Genomic DNA, 18,224 nt, shown 5'->3' on the forward strand with positions numbered 1-18,224 from the left:
ACCCCCCCTCTAAGGACATATAGCTTGGCCTTTTCAATGTCCCAACCTCTGATTTGACTTCTTAGATATAGTCGTGGCCTCTTATTGCAACTTGTGGATGGTCCGGATCATGGATCCAGACGTGTATATGATCATGTTACTGGCCCACAATGTCCGATTTTCACGGACGCAGGGCCTGTAAATTTTCTTACGCTGTGAAGCTTGATGGGCCCATGATCGGTGTCGGTGGAAAAGTCCACTCTGTCCATTGAATTCGTGGTGAAAAATCGATCGAGAATGGACGGTTTTAGATTGTTTTCGGTGTGGTCCATGGATTTTCTATTCAGCCGTCTGTCCTGCGTTTGAACGATTGAAATTCGATCCTTGTTGTCTCTTGGAATTTCATCACTTAGGCAATGATTAGAGGGCCTGTGGGATTTCAATGGATGGTCCAGATCGGACCGTCGAATCACGATAGTGGCCCACAAGGGCCATTTGCAGATCCCATTTCCTCCCATAGGTGGGATTTTAAAATTTTGAAATCTCGGTCGGGTTAGTGCCCTTTAACCAGGCTTACTGATTCGATGCATAGCGAGTGCATGTGTGTTATGCTCACGCACATGGCTCAAGGTGGGGTCCATAGTGATGTTTTGAGAAATCTGTTCCGTTCATCCATCCTTCTATCCAATTTAAGGGGTTGAGACCAAAATTGAGGCATATCTAGAGATCAGGTGGGCCCCAAATCAATGATATGTGGGCTGATCTGTTCGTTAGGCTACTTCCATAGGGATCCAAGGGCTAAACTTTGACATGTACGGTTAATTTAGGGTCCTCAGGCCAGATATAACGTTTCAAGCTAAATGGAGGGTGGGAACCATGTGATCTTGCATTCAAGACAACTTTCAGGCCTCTTTAACTTCAATTACTTGATTTTCTCGGATCTTTGGCGTGTAAATTCTTCAATCTTGGTCTCTTAGGATCCGTCTCTTGCCTTGGTGATTTGTGAGAATCAAATTCATGCCTTCAATACCCCTTTTCAGTCCAAGTTCTTAAATTCACCTTGCAACACAAACATGATTAAAATAGAATATTAAACATTATTATGTACGTAAAACCAAGTAATAACTAGGGTCTAATATGTAATATTTGACCCTCAACATTATTCTTACCATATGGAGATTAATTGACAACATAAGTACTGATTTCGAACTTATCCCCTTTTTCTTCTTTTTCCAATTTTTGATTTTATATCAACGATCACTTTTTATTCATTCTTTTACAGACCTTGCATTTTTTTTTGGTGCTAGTGGAGCTCTTCTTAGGCTTGTCCGAGTGCTCGCTTGGGCAGAGTCGCATCCTCAGGGGGTGTTGCTCTTTCTTCCAAGTACTTCTCGTTCCACCTTCTTTTCTTCTTTTTTTCTTGCTTTCTTATTCCTTATGCATGGTCTTTTTTCATTTTTAGGTGTGGTTGTGAGAACACCTGTTTATGACGCCTCTCCTTTCCTGGCCTAATTCCCATCGTACTAATGTCCTGTCTTTGGGAGGATTCATTGCTCCGCGAGTTCCTTTGATTTATAGCACTGCTCGTACTCCTCTGCTCCTACTGAGCTTTCGAGGCTATTGCTCTTATCATCTGATTCGATTCATTCAGCAGTTCATCTTCTGGTAGGACGTCCCTGCCTTTTCTTTCTCGGGTTTTGGGGCATGTTTCTCTTCCTCTACGGATGTTGACTCTTTGCTAGCGGATTCAGACTTCATGACAGGACTGCTTGGATGCGACTGTATTGGAGTTTGAGTCTTGGGTTCCTCCTTTACTGACAGTGCCATATCAACGGTGGGTAACGGAGCAGTCGCTCTACCACCAAGTTTCCGGTTGGCACTTGGCAGATGATGAAACTGATAGGGACATCCTTGGAGATTTCGGTTCATCCTCTTCAGGGGTCGGTGACTCCTTTGAAGCGTTCAAAGAAAGGCCCTTTGTTGATCCTTCCTTTTTGTCGGCTACACACGGCCATTTCTTATCTGAGCTTTCTGTGCTTTGGCATGCTTGTGAAGACACGACTCGTTGTCTGGCAGTGGGGCGGCAATATGATGAGAGCATGATAGTGTCCCGCCGATTGGAGAGAGATGGGGTCTTCTACCAGCTTATGGAGGTTGATAGACTTAGGCAGCAGTTATCGATGTATGAGGGAGGAGAGGGAGGATTATCGGGCAGTCTTGACTCTGCTGGCTGCTATCTTTAAAGAAGGTTGTACATTTTTTTGAGCAGTTTTATAGAAAAACATTGAATTTTTACAGATGTATATAAAGGATTTGAAAGGAAAAGGAATATTTTTATTTGTGTCATATCTTATCAGTGTGTGTTTCTGTTTGGATTTGTGTTTTAGATGATGGGATTAAAACATTGAACTCAACCCACGTTGAATCCAGTTTTCCGAGTTGTTTAATTGGGATCCCGGTTCCCTGAGAATAGTACATACTAGGATCATGCCCCTTGAATTTGAGTAGAGTCTCATAGAATTCTTGATCAGGGATTTATCTTTTTCTTGTGTTTTTTCACTTTGATCGTTGCCTTGACTTATTTTGTTCCTGCACTCCTTTTTTTGTTTCTTACCATTTTTGCCCGTAGCGCCTTTCTAGGTTTTCACTATGACCGACTTTCCGTCATTTTTGCCCATGGCATCCTTTTGGATTTTCACCACATCTCAAATTTTTGCTCTTGCCTACCCCTTGGCAACTATGCTCTTTTTACCCTTGGCGCTCTTTCAAGTTTTCACCAAGTCCACTACATGCCCACTATTTTTACTCAAGCCGCCCTTTCGTGTTTTTAACTCGCCCGTCTTGCTTAGGCACGTTACCTTTTTTGTTTTTTTTTAGTATCGAGAGGGATGAGGAGATTTCCTTCATTGTTAGCTGATTGGCTACCTTCCTACCTTTGTCTCTAATTACAATTGTAAGCTATTTATTTAGGTCAGACTATCCTGTTAGGGAAAGTGGGATGGCTTTGTAAGATTTTTTGCTTCTTTTTTTGAATTGTTTCCATTTCTCTTTTTTTTAGCTATATGCTTTTCTTTTTTCTTTTTTACCTTAGCTTTATGATTATAATTATCGAAAAAATTAGGTGTGGTTACCCATGATAGATTTTCACGTTGTCGGCGTTGATGAGCTCTGGAAGATCTTCTCCTCTTGGGTTAGTGATCCAAAGGGCGCCTCCTGGAAGTACCTCTCGGATGATCAGCAGTCCATCCCATGAAGTTTTAAACTTTCCTCTGGGGTCTAGCAAATGCAACAGTAAAATGCGCTTCATAACCATGTTGCCAACTCTAAAGCTCCTCTTTCAGACCCTCTTGTTGTAGATCGTATCTTTCTTGTTGCCACTCGTCGTCCTTAACCTCGCTTTCCAATAATACTCAGAGAGATGGGATTTCGACTTCGACTGGTAGTACTGCTTCCATTTCATATGTGAGTTTGAAAGGAGTTGCACTTGTAACACACCGTACAGACGTCCGATATGCCCAAAGTGCGTATGAGAGCATTTTCAACTAGTCACATTATGTCTTGACCATTTTCTCTAATATTCGAATGATTTTTTATTTTTTTTTGTAGCTACGATCTCACCATTTATTTTAGGGCGGTAGGGACTTGATTGATGGTGTTGGATTTGAAATTTTTTGAGGAACTCACCCATCCTTTTATTGACGAACGGTGACCCGTTGCCCATAATGATGGCATGAGGAATCCCATATCGGCTAATGATGTTGCTTTTCATGAATTTTCTTAAATGAGACGCTACGATGGTGGTGTAGGATGTTGCCTCTATCTATTTCGTGAAGTAATCTACTACCACCAGGATGTATTTGTGCCCATTTAAAACTTTTGGTTTGACCTTCTCGATGATGTCAAGGCCCTGTATAGAGAAAGGCCATGGTGTTGTCAGATTGTACAGTTCGTAAGTAGGCGCATGGATTTGATTCGCATGCTCCTGACATTTGAAACATTTTCTAATATGTTTGCAGCAGTCTGTCTCCATCGTTATCCAATAATAGCCGAGCTGTAGAATCTTTTTCGCTATCATATAACCATTCATGTGTGGACCACATAGTCCTTCGTAGATATCTAACATGATTTCGGCTACTTCTGTTTCATCCACGCAGCGAAGGAGGACTTGATTGAAGGATCGCTTGTAGAGGATACCTCTGCTGATTGTAAACTGAGTTGTCAACTGTTAGATAGTGTGACGATCGGCTGCTGTAGCACCTTCAGGGTATTTTTGGAGCTTAAGATATTGTTTGCGGTCTGCATATATCATGTCCCAAACTTAGAAATTGGGCTCACAAAACTCCTGATCATCGAAACCGACGACGACAGCCTCTATGGAACCCCATTCTCTGCTCCCAGCGCCCATCTGACAGGTTCCAATCTTGTGATGCTACGAGGAGGATTTTCAACATCAGTTTGATTCGTAATAATCATAACCAAAGGCATAACCCACCAACAACAACCAAAAACTCCATCACATTTCCACTATGTTCAAAAACATATAAGTACAATACGCATAATGGGAAATATAATGATGATAGATAAAAGCTCCAAGATGATCTGCCACGTGCTCAAGCCTCAGCGGTGTTGCGATCCAACGTCACCTGCATGCAATGGTTATGTATAAGCTTATGGAAAGCTTAGAGGGTAGTGAAAGTGTGTGCGTAATGTAGTATTACAATTATGTGATATCAAAGTAATGTGGAATATGCTGATAAATCCATGAATACTATTAGCCGTACCAAGGCCATGAGATGCAAGGCATGAATGATGTTGGCCATACCAAGGCCATGCGATGTGAGATGCAACTCAAGCATACTAATCCTCATCTAAGTCCACATGACAATACAGCTCAATTCCGGAATATCACCGGGGTCTAGTACACTCTAAAGCAGATTGCCGCCCCATCGTGCACAACAAGGTGAGTGGAAGAGACCTCACTATCCGTTTGCCAATATCGGGCCCGACTCATCGATAGCGGACCCATCCTCGAGTTGGTCAGACTCATCCTAACTTTGCCCCCTCCTCTCGGGTGGGTAAGGCCACAACCCCTTCCAACCGACCACGTCACAGTGGAAAGTGTGACCTCTTAGTATTTTGCACTCGGTGCTCATGCATCCACTCGATCTAGACGGTGGAGCAACCTCTTGGTACTATAAGGGTTTAGAGACTTTCACCCAGGGACATCTATAACACCCCATGTAGAACAAGATTTTTGGTGTTCAATCCTACAAATCATGATACACTTGTAGGGGCTACAGCCCTGATGTCGCTAGGGCGTACAGTAACCATGTCACATAATGTGAAATGCATGAATTACACTATCCAGTCATGTAGCAATCCTGCGTGTGCGCTCATGAAGGGCAACTCCACCTATCAGGGAGCCCATAAATAATCTACCTGAAGGCCTGTGCTATGATCAGTCACTCCTCATATCAAGCATACATATGATGCTTATGAGCATGAATCATGGAACTATACTAAACATGTTATATGGTGATGGATTCTGTTCATAATGAAGATGGGCCTAGACGACCTACACACTACAAGTATGGGTCTAACAATGGCCCTAGGGAGAGTTACAATGTGGACATTTAACCATCATTGCTCTTACAATATGGATGTCAAGCAATCATTGCTCCCAAGGCATGACCGCCAAAAACATCATGGTGGAATCTCACATCGCAATGGGCCTCATCATATTTGGCCCACACAAAGGCCTCACATACGTTTCATTGGGCCTTATATACATCAAATGAGCCAATCGAATGGGCTGATCAAATGGGCCGATTCCAAATGGGTCGAGTCAAACGGGCTGAATCAAATGGGCTGATTCAAAAAGGGCCGAATCAGATGGGCCGATTTAAATGGGCCCAAACCAACACACCATTCATCTAATGTTATTGATCATTTTAGAACATAATCACAAAAAAATGAATCATATCCAAAGTATCATCTGGACCATACCACACCTAACAATGGTGATGATGATTTCCACTATTAAATTCCAGTGGGTCCCACCATAGTATTATTTCTCATCTAGTCTGTTCATAAGGTCACAAAGTTCTGGATATGGAGGAAAAACAAATGTCATATTGTTCCAAAATCCTATAACCGAAGGGGTTTCAATGGTGGACGTTCATCCCACTGTTTCCCATATCATGGTCCATTTGATATAGATCTGTCATATTTCTAGTCTCAAGCCTTAGAACCAGCTTACCAAATGGATGGGCAGTTGCATGAACCATACACAGCAGGTGGGGTCTACGCTCACCAAATGGGTAAGCAGTTTGGATGGCATTATATAGTATGAAGGGCTCACCGTCCAGCCATTTGGATGGTGGGATACAAAACATACATTACGGTGGGGTCCAGACCACTTGCTGGTGTGCGGTACCCAGCCAATCTGTTGGTGAGTTGGGTCCCATGTGGGTCACCACAGTATATGTTATATAATATATTTTATTAATATATATATATATTTTTTTATATTTTTATTTTATTATTATTTTTTTGAAGGACAACCAGCATCCAGATAGATGGACCACTGGATGAAACACATACACAGAGGTGGCCCACCATCCAGGCAATGGACGGTAAGGAACCACGTGCACATCATAGTGGGGTCCACCATGATATGGATGGTTTGGATGGGGCACCTCCATAAGTGGGACCCCAGAACTTGCTGATGTTGAGAAGGCAGCGGGTCCCACCCTCTGAATGGCTTGGATGTGTAAACAGATGGACGGTTTGGATGGGCTGAAATGGATGGTTGGGCATGGCTGCTGATTAGCGCATGTCAGCCCTTGAAATCCAGAAAAGGGTGGGTCCCACATGAGGGACCCACACATACAGGTATGCCCAGTGGGTATACAATATATATATATATATTAATCTTAATATAATATTATATCATATTATAATATTATAATGTAACATAATATTATAATATATATTCATATCATATACATATATAAGTATATATAATATATACAATGGTTGTCCAGCGTCTAGGTACCGTCCAGCAAGCTGGATGGTGTTGGATGATGCACTTCATCATGGTGGTCCCACGTAATGGGCCACGGGATTTCGGTCAAGCTGATATTCATCTTACCCTCTCGTCCGGGCCTATGTGACCGTCCGGTCATGTAGGCCCCAACCGAGATCAAGGTGGCCCATTTTTTGGACATCATGGATAAAATACAAATCTAGGTGGGCCATTAATCATAGAGAAAGAAAGAGAGGGAGAGAAAGAGGAAAGGAGAGAGATCGACGATGACGAAGGGGCCCCGCCACTATGGCCACCCCTCTTGGATACGAGCATACATCAAAGTGGGTCCGACCATATGTGGGCGGTTAGATCACAAAAAAAAGACAAATACAAAAAGAATGAAAATGTGGGTCCAAGATCACCCACCGTCCACTTCTTCTTGGCTCGGAAAGGTAATCGCCTAGGTTTGATTTCAACGGAAGGTGATGAAGTTTTGATGGTTAAGATGGAAGATGAGAGGGTAGGAAATGGGCCACATTAGAGCTTCTCCATGAGAGCTTGGGAAGCTCATACATTGTAGCTTGGTTTGCATGGGAATGGGTTTGAGAAATGAGAGAGAGAGAGAGAGAGAGAGAGAGAGAGAGAGAGAGAGAGATGGGTGATGGAGTGATGGGTGAGGTAAGTGATGGGTGTGTAAGTGCTTTCTTGACTTTTGGGGTAGTTTGTGTAAGAGGGGTATGGGTTGTGTAAGAAATTGTTGACTTATGGGGTTGCTTGGAGAAGAGGTGTGAGGTGATGGTGTACTTGACATGTACTTGACCATTGATGGGATTGATGTGATATTTAAGTAGAGATTCTCTTGAGTTTTGCAACGCGTAGTGTTTTACTCGAACTGAACGCGAGCCCACATCTCTTGGCCTGGGTATCACCTTAGCACGCGAGGTGCGGCATCAGAACCATGGCTATGGCACGGTCGCTAGGGTACACGTCTCAGGTTGAGTCAACTCAGGTTTCCAGGACTCGGCTTAGGATCATGCGGAAACGTCGAATAAAGGTCGAAGGTTGCCGGAATTCGATCGGGATGACCGCGGGAACCTATGGAATGGTATGGACTAAGATACAGGCCTTACAACTTTCCCCTCCAAATAAAAATTTTACCCTCGAAATTCACACAATCATCACAACTAAACATCACTCATGAGGAAGAAGAAACATAACATCATCTTATAAAATTGGAGACAACATACAAAATATGACACATAATCAATCATCAAAGAGACGGGGATAACGCTCTCGAATCTCGGCCTCGCGCTCCCAAGAAGCTTCCTCAACAGAATGGTGACCCCACTGAACCTTCACTAATGGAATGACCTTGGTCAGGAGGACATGCTCCTTCTGGTCAAGGATACGAACTGGCTGCTCAATGTAGGAAGCGTCCTCACAAACCTCTAACGGCTGCCAATCAATAACAGGAATGATGTCTGACCCACACTTCCTTAACATAAAGACATGGAAAATGTTATGGATGCCAGATAACTGAGATGGCAAGGCAAACCGATATGCCACAGCGCCAACGCGCCTAGTAATTTTGAAAGGTCCTATGAATCTTGGGGCAAGCTTGCCCTTCGCTCCAAATCGAACTACGCCCTTCATGGGTGAGACCTTAAGATACACATGGTACCCTACAGCAAACTCCAAGGGATGACGACGGTGATCAACAAAACTCTTTTGCTGGCTTTGAGCTGGCGCATCCTCTGCTTGATGATATCGATAGCCTCTGACATCTACTGCACAAGCTCGGGACCTAGGAGATGGTGCTCTCCAACCTTAGTCTAACAACCCGGAGATCCGCACGGCCTGCCATATAGTGCCTCAAAAGGAGTCATGTCAATGGTCACCTGATAGTTGTTGTTGTATGCGAACTCAGCCAATCGTAAATGCTTATCCCAGCTACCCCCAAAATTAATCGCATGGGCCCGAAGCATATCTTCAAGGATCTGGTTGACCCTCTCATTCTGACCATCGGTCTGCGAATGATACGTGGTGCTGAGCTACAAATTAGTCCCCATCGCTCTTTGGAAGCTCTCCCAAAACTGAGACGTGAACCTCGGGTCTCGGTCAGAAACGATCGAGACTGGAATGCCATGCAGTCTCCTCGATGAATAACCTCGCAAGCCGGCCCATAGACCAAATCGCACGCATCATAAGAAAATGTGCTGACTTCATCAGATGATCCACAACAACTCAGATGGCATCATGACCGCGTTGAGTCCTCAGCAAGCCCATAATGAAATCTGTCGACACGTGCTCCCACTTCCACATCGGGATGCCAACGGTTGCAATAGACCAGGGGGTCTTTAATGATCGGCCTTGACACACTGGCATGTGTTACACTTGGCCACAAAAATGGCGATCTGACACTTCATCCCCACCCAAAAATACTGTCGCCTCTTGTCATAGTACATCTTCATCGAGCGAAGGTGGATAGAAAACCGCAATCGATGTGCCTCAGTCATAAGGTCTCTGCATAACTCAGGAACATCCGAGACACAAATCGGCCTCTTAAGTGAAGCCCACCATCAGAACTAATAAGCCAATCTGACTGACTCTCAGATGCCGCCTCAGCCATATAACTCTACAACGACTCATCAGCCTGCTGAGCCTCGATCATCCTTGCGACAAGAGATGGTTGAATCAAAAGGCTCGATAACTACACAATAGAAGACTACCAACTGAACTCAAAATCATACTCTATTATATCCTCGAACATCTGCCACTCCTGAATCATCATATGTGCCACTAGGTCTCTTGGCTGACGGCTGAGGGCATCTGCCACCACGTTCGCCTTGCCCGGGTGGTACTGAAGATTAAAATCATAGTCCTTCAGGAGTTCCATCCAGCGCCTCTGTCTCATGTTCAACTCAAACTATGAGAAGAGGTACTTCATGCTCTTGTGGTCAGAAAAGAGCTCGAACCTAACCCCATACAGATAGTGCCTCCACACTTTCAGTGTGAAGCAACTGCACCAGCTCAAAATCATACGTGGGGTAGTTCAACTCATGGACCTTGAGCTGATGAGACACGAAGGCCACTGGTCTCCCATGTTGCATCAGGACAACACCCAAACTAATATGTGAGGCATTGGTAAATACAATAAATCCATCACTCCTAGAGGGAAGAGTAAGGACAGGGGTGGACGTCAGATGGTCCTTCAGCTCTGCGAATGCCTGCTCACATGCGTCACTCCAAACAAACTCTGCGCTCTTCCGAGTCAACCTGGTCAATGGGGCTACAATACGGGAGAAGCCCTCAATGAAACACCAGTAGTGGCCTGCCAAACCAAGAAAACTGCTGATCTCGAACGTGCTCGTGGGCTGGTCCCACTGACGCACTGCATCAACCTTCGAGGGGTCACCGCGACACCCTCCCTTGTCACCATGTGACCGAGGAGCTTCACCTTCTCCTGGCAAAACTCGTACTTCTCCAGCTTCACATACAGCTGGTAGATGTAAAGGGTCTGTAATGCAAGCTCCAAATGCTTATTGTGCTCCTCATGGGTCCTCGAATGGATCAGAATGTCATCAATGAAGACTACAACAAACTGATCGAGATACGGACGGAAGACCTCGTTCATCAACTCCATGGAGACCGCGGGTGCATTGGTTAGTTCGAAGGACATGACCTGAAACTCAAAATGAACATAATGCGTCCTAAAAGTCATCTTCAGGATGTCCTCCTCTCAGACCCAAATCTGATGATAATCGAAACGCAAGTCAATCTTCGAAAAGAATTGCGCACCCAGCAGCTGATCGAACAAATCATCAATCCTCATGAGCGAGTACTTGTTATTGATTGTGACTTTGTTGAGCTTACGGTAATCTATAAAGAGCCTCAATGAGCCATCCTTCTTCTTCACGAAGAGTACCGGTGCTCCCCCGACAAACTGCTCGGAAGGATAAAGCCTAACTCGCGCAACTCATCTAACTGCTTCTGTTGTTCCCTCAACTCTAATGGTGCCATACGATATGGGGCCTTCGAAATATGTGTGGTACCAGGCACAAGATCAATCTGAAGCTTAGTGTGTCAGCGAGGCGGTAATCCTGGAATCTCCTGAAACACATCGAGAAAATCGGAAACCACGGGCAACTAGTCGATGCTCACAACTATGGGCTCCTCAATGGCACATGACATCATACAAGACAACGACTCTCATCTGGGCTAGACAATGAACTGGAACTGTGGCAAGTTAGGTATACAGGACGTGGCTGTCCTCGTGGAGTAGTCCAATACGGCGTGGTACTCGGTAAGCCAATCCATGCCCAGGATGACATCGAACTCGGACATCGGCAATGTAAATAGATCGATAGAGAAAAAGATATCCCCAACCAGAACGGGGTAAAATGAGCAAAATCGGCCCAACACTGCAGTCTTCCCTAAGGGAGTCGATACTGACAGGCCCTTATGAGCAGACTCCAATGATAAACCAGTTGATCGACAGATACTCTTGGCAACAAAGGAATGCGAGGCACCAGAATCAAACAACACACATGCAATACATGTAGAGATTAAAAGTATAACCTCGACGACCCTTTTAGATGACTGCGGATCCTTCTAACCCACGTAGAACTAGCTTGAGTCGGCTGGGGAGATGCCCATCCCCTCTGAGTGTGGTGCTGCTATTGGTGTCATTGAGGCGGTCGAAACTACTGCCTCTACTGCTGCGGCCTCGGAGGCTGGTGCTGTTGCTACTACTGAGGGGTCCTCGGTGGTGGGGGCTGTTGTGGCTACTGTTATAGGGGTCTCTGCTACTGCTGTGGTGGAGGCTACTGTGAACCTCTCAGTTGCTGTTACTGTTGCTGCTAGGGGCAAGGACACTCTCACATACGGTGCCCCGTCGCACCGCATCCAAAACAGGTGCCAGTGAACTGCCTCAGAGGTGGTGCTGGAGGTGTTGTTGGTGCTCGGAAGACTGGGCGACCTGTGCACCTTTGCTGTGGTTGACGCTGCTGGGAGTCACCGGATGGAGCCTACCTCTTCTGGTCTCTCCTCTGACCGCGATGACTCTGAGTGCTGGCCCACTCGACCTAAAAAATCTGGGTCTTCCATACCACCTCCTCAAAAGTCAGGAGCTCATGCCGAATAACACAGTCTTGAAGACCGTAACACAAGCCATCCTCGAATCAGTGGGCTCTCTGCTCCTCATCATCTACTGGATATGGGGTAAATCTGGACAACACTACAAAACGAGCTATCATCAAAATCCTCGAATCGGTGGGCTCTCCGCTCCGCATACTGAGCTATCGTCATATCACCCTACACCAGGGCCTTGAACTCCAACACTCGCTGTCGTTGGATGTGATAAGGAAAATGTTGTCGATCAAATTGATCTACAAAATCCTCCCAAGTCCACAAAAAATCGGCGCCTGCTACTTAGGATACTGATGTCCACTAGTGCTCAGCCTCACCCTGGAGAAGAAATACTGCTAATCAGACTCACCACTGGGTTGTACATCCCATCGTATCAAATATCTTCTCCACATCCGAGTGCCATCTTTCAGTTACTGTCGGGTTTGGCTCGCCCTAGAAATGCGGGGGATCGAGTTGTCGAAACTCTCGAAGAATGACACTTGCGCGCTCTTTCTCTGCCTGGGCTGGTGAAATAATGGGGTACCTGCCCTGCCTTTGAAGGGCGGCCTTCACAGCCTGCAACATCTACTGTAACTGGGAGGCACTCACAGGCATGGTCAGATCCGCACCAGACTCGGTTGGAGGAGCTGCATCCTCAGGCTAGGCAGTAGGAATCTCTGGTGTGGAGTGGGGATCGTATGTGGTAGGGCAGGAGTCACAGGTGGTGGAGCGAGAGTCTCAAGTGGTGGAGCGGGATTCGATTGGGTCACTCTCTTGGGCGGTATGTCCTACAGGAAAGAGTAAAGGCGCCTATCAACTTTGAAAACTCTCGAAGCCATGCACGTTAAGGGTCTATAATAAATGATCGCTAAGCTATCCGAACTTGGGACTTAATCATTTATAGTAGACATGTAATGTTGTTCTTAGTTATTCCCAAGTTATGCTCTAATAACAACTTCTGTCACGTCCCAAACTCAGAAACTGGGCTCACAAAATTCTCGATCACCGAATCCGGTGCCGAAAGCCTTCGTAGAACCCCATTATCAGCTCCAAATGCCCATCCGCCAGGTTTTGATCCTGGGATGCTATGAGGAGGATTTTCAACATCAATTCGATTCGTAATAAGCATAACCAAAGGCATAACCCACAAACAACGACAAAAAACTCCACATTTCCACTATGATAAAAACTTATAAGTACAATGCGCATAAAGGAAAATACAATAATGATAGACAAAAGCTGTAAGATGATCTGCCAGGTGCTCAAGCCTCAGCACTGCTACGATCCAACATCACCTACATACAACAATCGTGCATAAGCTTATGGAAAGCTTAGAGGGTGGTGAAAGTGTGTGTGTAATGTAGTATTGCAATTATGTAGTATCAGAGTAATGTGAATTATGTTGATGCATTCATGAATACAATTGGCTATACCAAGGCCATGCGATGCAAGGCATGAATGATAGCAGCCATACCAAGGCCATGCCATGCGAGATGCAATTCAAGCACACTAATCCTCATCTAAGTCCACATGACAATATAACTCAACTCTAAAATATCACCGAGGTCTAGTACACTCCAAACAAGATTGTCGCCCCATAGCGTACAATAAGGTGAGTGAAAAGGACCTCACTATCCATCTACCAATATTGGGCCCGACTTGTCGATAGCGGATCCATCCCTCGAGCTGGTCAGACTCAGCCTAACTTTGCCCCCTCCTCTCGGGCAAATAAGGCCGCACCCCCTTCCAACCGACCACGACATAGTGAAAAGTGGGGCCTCCTGGTATTCGACACTCGACGCTCATGCATCTACTTGGTCTAGACGTTGGAGTAACCTCCTGGTACCATAAGGGTTTAAGGACTTTCACCTAGGGACATCTATAGCACCCAATGTAGAATAAGATTTCTGGTGTCCAATCCTACCAACCATGATACGCCCGTGGGGGCTGTAACCCTGATGTCGCTAGGGCGTACAGTAACATGTCACACAATGCGAAATGCATGAATCACACTATCCAGTCATACAGCAATCCTGCACGTACTGTGCACTCATGTAGGGTAATTCTGCCTATCAAGGAGCCCATAAACAATCTACCCAAAGGCATGTGTTATGATCAATCACTCCTCATATTAAGCATACATATGATGCTTATGAGCATGAATCTTGGAACTATACTAAACATGTTATATGGTGATGGATTCTGTTCATAATGAAGATGGGCTTAGACGGCCTATACACTACAAGTATGGGTCTAACAATGGGCCCTAGGGAGAGTTATAATGCGGACATTTAACCATCATTGCTCGTAAGGCATGACTGTCAAAAACATCATCACATACATCATGGTGTACTCTCACATCACAATGAGCCTCATCACATTCGGCCCACACAAAGGCCACACATATGTTTCATTGGGCCTCATATACATCAAATGGGCCAATCGAATGGGCCGATCAAATGGGCCGAATCAAATGGGCAAAATTAGATGGGCCGATTCAAATGGGCCCAAACCAACACACAATTCATCTAATGCTAGAGATCATTTTAGAACATAATCACAAAAAAATGAATCATATCCAAAGGATCATCTGGACCATACCACACCTGACAGTGGTGATGTTGATTTCCACTATTAAATTCCAGTGGGTCCCACCATAGTATTATTTCCAATCCAGTCTGTTCATAAGGTCACAAAGGTCTGGATATGGAGCAAAAATAAATGTCATATTGTTCCAAAATCCTGTAACCGAAGGGGTTTCAATGGTGGACGTTCATCCCACTGTTTCCCCTAGCGTGGTCCACTTGATATAGATTTGTCTTATTTATAGTCTCAAGCCTTAGGACTGGCTTACCAAATGGATGGGTGGTTGGATGAACCGTACACATCAGGTGGGGTCTACGCTCACCAAATGGGTAAGTGGTTTGGATGGCATATATATAGCATGAAGGGCCCACCGTCAAACCATCTGCATGGTGGGATACAAAACATACATTATAGTGGGGTCCAGACCACTTGCTGGTGTGCGGTACCCAGCCAATCTGCTGGTGAGTTGGGTTCCATGTGGTCCACCACAGTATATGTTATATAATATTTTGTATTAATATATATTTTATTTTTTATATATTATTTTATTTTATTATTTTTTTAAAGGACAACCAGCGTCCACATAGATGGACCGCTAGATGAAACACATACACAGAGGTGGCCCACCATCCAAGCAATGGATGATGAGGAACCACATGCACATCATAGTGGGGTCCACCATGATATGGATGGTTTGGATGGAGCACCTCCACACGTAGGACCCCAGAACTTGCTGACATTGAGAAGGTAGTGGATCCCACCCTCTGAACGGCTTGGATGTGTAAACAGATGGGCGGTTTAGATGGGCTAACTTGGATGGTTGGGCGTGGCTACTAATCAACACACGCCAACCCTTGAAATCTAAAAAAAGTGGGTCCCACATGTACAGGTATGCCTAGTGGGTATACAATATATATATATATATATTATTCTTAATATAATATTATATCATGTTATTATATTATAATGTAACATAATATTATAATATATATTCATATCATATACATATATAAGTATATATAATATATACAATGGCTATCCATCGTCCAGCCACCGTCCAGCAAGCTCGGTGGTGTTGGATGATGCACTTCATCATGGTGGTCTCACGTAGTGGGCCAAAGGATTTCGGTCAAGCTAATATTCATCTTTCCCTCTCGTCTGGGCATATGTGATCGTCTGGTCATGAAGGCCCCAACCGAGATCAAGGTAGCCCATTTGTTGGACACCATGGATAAAATTCACACATCATGGGTGGGCCACTAATCACAGAGAAAGAAAGAGAGGGAGAGAAAGAGGAAAGGAGAGAGATCGGCAATGACAGAGTGGCCCCGGCACTATAGGCTCCCCTTGGATATAAGCATACATCAAAGTGGGTCCCACCATATGCGGGCCCTTAGATCACAAAAAAAGACAAATACAAAAAGAATGAAAAAGTGCGTCCAAGATCACCCACCGTCCACTTCTTATTGGCTCCTTGGAAAGGTAATCACTTAGGCTTTAATTTTAATGGAAGGTGATGAAGTTTTAATGGTTAAGATGGAAGATGAGAGGGTATGAAGTGGGCTACATTAGAGCTTCTCCATGAGAGCTTGGGAAGCTCATACATTGGAGCTTGGTTTGCTTGGGAATGAGTTTGAGAAATGAGAGAGAGAGAGAGAGAGAGAGAGAGAGAGAGAGATGGGTAATGGAGTGATGGGTGAGGTGAGTGATGGGTGTGTAAGAGCTTTCTTGACTTTTGGGGTAGTTTGAGTAAGAGGGGTATGGTTGTGTAAGAAATTGTTAACTTATGGGGTTGCTTGGGGATGGGGTGTGAGGTGATGGTGTACTTGACATGTACTTGACCATTGATGGGATTGATGGGATTGATGTGATATTTAGGTAGAGATTCTCCTGGGTTTTGCAACGTGCAGTGTTTTCCTCGAACTGAATACGGTCCCACATCTCCTGGCTTGGGTATCACCTCGGTGCATGAGGCGTGGCATCAGAACCGCGGCGACGGCATGGTCGCTAGGGTACAAGTCTCGAGTTGAGTCGACTCAAGTTTGCAGGACTCAGCTTAGGAATGTGTACAAACGTCGGGTACAGGTCGAAGGTTGCCAAAATTTGATCTGAAGGACCGCGAGAACCTAAGGAATGGTTCAGACTAAGATATGGGCCTTACAATGTACCATGGATGGCTGCTTGGGGAAACCTCTACTTCATTGATTTATAAGTAGAAGGTGGTCTCTTCTTGAAGCTCCACAGTAAGTTCCCACTAAGAAATTCCTTTAGGAATCTCAAGCATTGAGGCAAGGGTGGCAAGGGTGTCTGCGAACTGATTTTTAGCTCGGGGCATGTATGAGAATGCGACTTCATCAAATTCCTCGCTTAGATTCTCCAGATAGAAGTGATAGAGGATCGACTTTTCATCTTTGGTCCTCCATTCATCGTTTGTTTGGTTGATGATAAGTTTTAAGTCTCCAAAGACTTGCAATCTTTTCACGTTGAGGATGATGGCGTCTTTCAGGTCGGCGATACATGCTTCATATTCAGCCATATTGTTAGTGCAATTAAATGCCAATCGCCTGGAGATAGGGATCGAGACATCGTCGGGGGAATAGAGTATCACTCTTACTCCACTTCCTTTTGAGTTGACGGCTCCCTTGAAGAAGAGTGTCCACTCTCCTACCTTCCTTTCTTCTTCTCCCTTAATAAGGAGGATGTCCTTGTCAGGAAAGAAGGTCTTCAATGGTTGATGATCAGGTAGAGAGTGTGCTGCTAGGTGGTTATCCATTACTTACCTCTTAATTTCTTTCTGAGTGACATAGGTGATGTCGAACTCCAAAAGTAGCAGTTGCCATTTCGGAATCCTACCTGTTAATGATAGCTTTTCGAACAGGTATTTTAATGGATCCATGCAAGCGAGCAGAAGGATTAGACAAGCAATCATGTGTTGTCGAAGCCGTTGTGTTGCCTAGACCAAAGTGAGACACGTTTTCTCTAAGGTGGAATACTTGGATTTGTAGCTAGTGAACCTTCGGCTTAATTAATAGATTGCTTGTTCCTTCCTTCCTGAAATGTCGTGCTGGCCGAGGACGCACCCAATTGCCTCTGCTGCTATAGAGATATAGAGCAATAATGGTGTGCCTGGTGTAGGTGGCATAAGCACTGAGGGTTTCAGCAGGTACTTCTTGATCTTGTTGAAGGCCACTTGACAATTGTCGTTCCATTCTTTTGGCAAGTTTTTCCTTAGGAGCTTGAATATGGGCTTACAAATGGATGTGAGCTGAGTGATGAATCGACTAATGTATTGTATTTGCACAAGGAAATCTCAAATTTTCAGTTGTTGGAGATGGCATTTCGATGATTTCGTTTGTCTTAGTTTTGTCCACCGTGATGCCATCTTCACCGACGATGAAGCCTAGCAGTTTTCCCCTGGTTACACCAAAAACACATTTTTGTGGATTGAGGTGGAGCTTGAAATTTTCCAGTTTATTGAAGAGTTTCTTGAGGTCTTCGAAGT

At 44.7% G+C, this 18,224-nt stretch overlaps 1 protein-coding gene across 1 annotated transcript; it reads right to left on the reverse strand.

The window, feature by feature from the left end:
- Positions 1–16,976: 16,976 nt before the first annotated feature.
- Positions 16,977–17,495, reverse strand: LOC131250618 (uncharacterized). The gene has a single exon (XM_058250905.1). The coding sequence runs from the start codon at positions 17,493–17,495 to the stop codon at positions 16,977–16,979; it is 519 nt and encodes a 172-aa protein (XP_058106888.1).
- Positions 17,496–18,224: the final 729 nt, after the last annotated feature.

This window comes from Magnolia sinica, chromosome 7 (genome assembly GCF_029962835.1).
Source record: "Magnolia sinica isolate HGM2019 chromosome 7, MsV1, whole genome shotgun sequence".
NCBI lineage: Eukaryota > Viridiplantae > Streptophyta > Magnoliopsida > Magnoliales > Magnoliaceae > Magnolia > Magnolia sinica.

Coding starts and splice junctions, on each gene's coding strand:
- LOC131250618 (XM_058250905.1), bottom strand. CDS start 17,495: ATGGATAACCACCTAGCAGCACACTCTCTACCTGATCATCAACCATTG.